Raw genomic sequence first — 5,306 nt, forward strand, 5'->3', positions numbered from 1 at the left:
TGAAATATACCAAAACCTTTGCATTTTTAATTACAAACGGCGTAATTAATTACTTTAGCTTCATGGTGGTAGTTATGCATAGTTCCTAAAATATTTTCATGTTTAAAAATAAAATAAAATATTTCCATGTTTAAAAATAAAATCCAAAGGAATTGGTTAGTGTATGAATATATACAATTAAATATAACTATGTGCTTCAAGAATTGCATGGGTGAGTGTTTCAGGCTTCAAAGCTTGAGTGATTCTTATTCTTTCACCATTCATGATGAACTAAATAATAATTATAGACTAATGACAATTGATATTGGTGAACTAAATTATTTCCAGGTTCAGTTTAGTACTTATTCCCATGCGTTTCAAAACAATAATTAACGCCGATCACGTGATCAGTTCATCTGTGTATGTCTTTATGATATGGACTGAGTGTTTGCATTGGTTTTGTTTTTAGAAATATGAAAAGAAATATGGACACACCACAAATTGTTTAATTCTTTTTATTCATATATGGCATTAGTTCTCACCAAATCTACAATCTACAAAACGGTATTTACAAAAGTCTTCATTATTATTCATAACGAAATCGGTAGGAATAACCTTCTCAGGCTAAGGTAGACAATGTCATAATTTGCATCCTCTTTATCCATTTTCAATGTATTAACTATCAGATTCATCAGCAGAAACATAATCATCATCACGACCATCATCACCTGTCTTCATCGCTCTGCAAAGAATAGATAAATAAATAAAAATAAAGATAACAATAATTGTTATTCTAATTAACGGTTTATGTATTGTTACAACCACATAAAGTTATGCATGTTTTCGAAAAATTCAACTTCTTCCATTTACTCATATTGATAAATAAATTTATTAGATATTACAGTACTGTATTCATGTCCGCACTGTGCAGCAATAAACGAAAATAATCTATTCTCCAAATAATAAAGACAGTTCTCACACACAAACAGTTTCGTCACATAATTTTTCCTCATTCACACAAGCTTGTTTCCAGAAACTACATGTAATAAAACTTATGTCAGTGGGAAAACCACTACGAGTTTAAGAAACACCGGCCTACACTAATAAAATTGAGTGGTGTTTATATCATCTGTTTATCGCATAAAATCCAATTTTGCTGAAGAGATATAAAACTCATGAAATTTCGATGAATTACATTCTTCTGAACTGGGAAGACTATTAGCTTACTGTATAGCCATGATGGCCTAACAGTTCAGGAGACTGAGGAAGAAAGTCTTGTGAGAGAATTTAAAACTCATTTAATACTGCTGCTCCTCTGACATAAAATATATCATTTATTGAAAACCTGTAAGTAAAGAAAATTCCTGGAGAATGCGTGTTCAGATTATTGTCAGGAAATGTTTAGAAGGACGGCAATAGCCCTTATTAAGAAAGATCCTTAACATGTTTAATTTGTTATTAAAGTTTCTTTATGAAAGGAAAGAATTATGCACACAATAAAATTAATTTTAGTACTTCAAAAGAAATGTGTGTATTTTCTTAAAAATCTATCACTTAAGACACAATCTTGGAAGCTCCACAGTTAATCTGAGTGTCTGCTTGATCTCTGAGGAGAATCAGTAAATCAGAAGGAGTGTGCAAAATCTCGTATCGAAACAATATAGAAATATTTTTTCTATACGAGATAGAAATTTTTATACGGCATAGGAAAAATATAGAAATAATTTTTCTTTGCCGATTTTACATGGGCATTAAATTATATGAAATACTTGTAAGTAAAAGAATGCATAATTCACTGTATCAAGATAAATGTTGTAACTAAATATTCAAATATTTGAATAAGGACCACTAGATTTGTAACTAAAATTAAGCTCAGACAGGATTAGGCTAGGAGACCTAAGGTATGCAGTAGTGGCGAAGGTCAGTGGATTATGAGTTTTTCCTCCAAAAGCCACTGATGGCGTGGGTGTTGGAAAAAACCCTCCAGTAAATTCTGGGGACTTTAGAGAAGAAGGGCGGAGGTCGGGAGAATGATATAAAAGAGAGAGATTTAGTGGTTAGGGGCTCTCGTTTACAACTTCCCATTTCGAACTTCCTTTTACAGCTCGTTTCGAACTTCCCATCTTCGACGGAACCGTTGCTCGCTGGAACGCCACTCTCCCCGTCTTCGGAATGGCTTGGCACAGGAACAAAACATTCCGAGGACGGAGAGAGTGGCGTTCCAGTGAACAACAGTTCCGTCGAAGATGGTAAATTCGCTAGTAGCAGAGACGGTCTTTTCCAGATATCCCACGGTGGGATTCTTCGATGATCTACCGGTGTGTTGAATAATCACAGCCGTGTCCTAGTGTCCGATCGAAAAAGTTAGCTGGGAAGAAGCGGAACGTGCCAGTAAGCCTTTAGGATCTATGACTGTGTAATGAAATAGAAAGATTATAAGTAGAATGTTTCATGTAATATCCTAGATTGTGAAGTTCACACGACAAATGTTGGTTCTGTTATTTAGTGGCATAGAAGGTATTAGAAACAATCGGAAAGTCGCATTTTAGTTTGAGTGTGAATAGTAGAATACAGAGATCTACAGATTTGCTTATGTTATGCAATGCTAAGAGTGAATGTGGTTTGAGTTTTGCCTTTCATTGTTTACAACGTGGGATAAAGTTAAATGTGTTATCATCCAAGTGTCTGAAAAGTAATGTGTAATTATGATTTCTTTGTCTTAAAGCTTAAGCGAAATGCTTAACTGATTTTGTGGAGAATTAGACAAGTGACATGTATTGTCTCCAGCGTACTCTTGTTGTCTTAGTTAGAATCAGACACGTGATGTGTGTTGTTGGAATGATATATATATAATTTGTCTTAGTAAGAATAAACAGGTTTTTGTTAATAGTTTGCCTGATCTTGTTTAACCAAAATGCACTTCTCATAAAAATATCGAAGCTGTGTGACCTAATTGTAGTAATAGCCATGACTGACTGATTAATTAATAAGAGTTGCTTGGGATAGAGTTAAATTACGAGTTATTTTTGACTTAGCTGAATATTTCTCTTGTATGTAAGGGAAGGAACAACAATTCTTTTATACGATCGTTAATGGTGCAGTCGATAAAAAAATAAATATTTGGGGATCAATACAAGTGAAATACAGCAATGTAAATTAAGGACTTGGCTTCAGCCAGAGGCTTTTCCTAAGTCTACAATTCAAGCACACGTAAAAGCATATCTACGGCCTTGAGAGGGGGGGGAGAAAAATTTAGTTAAGGACCAAAGGATTAAGATGAATTGAGAATTTTATGCGTGAATTAGAAATTGAAGTCTGTAGACTGTTTGAACTAGCTCAAGCAACTACGATATAAAATAAATATTACAATGACGCAGTACACATCCATTTGTTAAATAATTATATAAATAAATTAAAACAGTTTTACAAGTGCTTACAGTTTAGTTAAACTTATTACTGAAATTAGAACAAAACAGCAAAAAGAATACCTCTTGGGAGATTGTCATCTACATATCAAAGCAACACTCGTGCAAAACTTTAGAATTCCTCACTTCCAAAATAAATTATTATCAGACGTATCAATGGTCTAGTAATATAATCGAAATCTAAAATTTATTTTAGTTAATCAGAGGAAAATAAAAATGTAAAACTTACTTCGTAACAGTTTTTGAAGAATTTCTTTGAATTGTAAGGAACTGATAATAGGGGACATCTATCATTCATATGTTTGTTCAGGGTTCTGGGATTCATCTCGGCATTGCACCATGGACAGTTGACTCTAGTATAATCACATTGGCACTTGTGTTTCTGTTGAATATAAAAATGAATCTGTAGACTTTGATATCTGAGCATCAACTATTTTCATCGTAGATATCGCAATTCTTTAATCTCATGAGTTATTAGAAAAAATATTAATAACTTACTTCAAACTCTTCCCTGGAAAATTTCTGTCTGCAGTAGGCACATATTACCTTGTTGCAGGTGTGTCCATCTAGTATTTTACGATTCATCCAAGAATGGCAATGAAGACAGCTGACAAAGGCATAATTACAATTCTTTCTGTGTTGCTACGAATAAATTAAAATAAATTCATGTATTTAGTAAGGAAATTAATAGAAAATACTAAAACGAAGCTTCAAATCAAGTATTTCATGATACTATAAGTAAGTAAGGCATGTTAATGTTAGTACTGCTCTAATTCACAAGTGATTTATATTTGGATAGTCTTCGACAACTTTCAGATATTGGTTAGTCTGGAGACATACATCTTACTCATTGCAAAAGTAAGGAATATGGAAAGCAAGTGCTGCCCTCTTGTACGTATAATCGCAGCTAGTAATACTGTATAATATTCGTATTGACTGGTTCAAAACCAGTTTCTTCAGCAAATCGAAAAACCTACAGCGCAATATTTTTTAGTGTTGTTCGCGGTGGTTAATATTAAATATTATTGATTAGAGATAAACAGAGATTCCTTCACAAAGTGATTCCTAAGATATCGATTGAATTCTCATTGTAATTTAAGTATTCGAGAGTAGCAGAAAAGTATTCACATGCCTAAAATACTTGATAAATGGAAATTTAAATAGTATGCAATTTTAACTGGTCTTTACTTTCATACTTACGATAATATCTGATTCCTCATCAAAATAAGGACACTTCCCAAACTTGTTCGGACGAACCTTGATAGTCCTTTCGTTGCAGGTTTCGATACTCATTTTTAAGATGCAAAATTCACAAACTTTTTTCTTTTTTTTTTCTTTACTCGGAAAAAAAAGTTTCGCCACTTATCCTACGAAACAAAACTATCAGAAATTCTCTGCAGTTTATCTTCTGAAATACTTTGGTTACTTTTAAGAACAAACTCTGCAGTCACAACTTAATATCAAATTAAGGAACGCACCCGATTTAAAATGGCAAAAACGTCTCTGACTTGCCTGACTAACACCATAGAGATATCACACGGACAGCGCCACTTCGTTTGTGACACGCGCGTGTGTATAATAGAATCTGAAACCAAAAGCATCAGCAAACCTCTGTCACAGTGAGAAACGGTTGCGCAATGAGTTGAGTGATGTGCGCATGTGTTGCCACCATACTTTCGGGAAATTACCCAGCTCCAGGAAATTATAAAATCAAGATTTCCATTTCCTGACTGTTTTTTTTTTTTTAATTAATACTGCGCGCAGAAATTTCGAAATGGGGGAGCTAGTACAAAAATTTTATTATTAATAAAAAAAAAATGGTGTTAGAAAATTCTAGGAGTTCGAATTATTTTTTTTAACCAAAACATTTTCGTTAATAAAAATATATTGTCAATAAGAATC

The 5,306-nt window shown here is 33.2% G+C and overlaps 1 protein-coding gene across 1 annotated transcript; it reads right to left on the reverse strand.

Annotated features, from left to right (window-relative positions):
- Positions 1 to 478: 478 nt before the first annotated feature.
- LOC150106068 (uncharacterized) lies at positions 479 to 4,968 on the reverse strand. The gene is made up of 4 exons (XM_090393823.1): positions 4,605 to 4,968; positions 3,903 to 4,046; positions 3,634 to 3,786; positions 479 to 721 (listed from the first exon to the last, which is right to left on the reverse strand). The coding sequence occupies exons 1-4, from the start codon at positions 4,695 to 4,697 to the stop codon at positions 704 to 706; spliced, it is 408 nt and encodes a 135-aa protein (XP_090249949.1). The 5' UTR covers positions 4,698 to 4,968; the 3' UTR covers positions 479 to 703.
- Positions 4,969 to 5,306: the final 338 nt, after the last annotated feature.

This window comes from Typopeltis vanoorti, chromosome 6 (assembly GCF_054136105.1).
Source record: "Typopeltis vanoorti isolate ZY-2024b chromosome 6, IOZ_Tvanoo_1.0, whole genome shotgun sequence".
Classification (NCBI taxonomy): domain Eukaryota; kingdom Metazoa; phylum Arthropoda; class Arachnida; order Uropygi; family Thelyphonidae; genus Typopeltis; species Typopeltis vanoorti.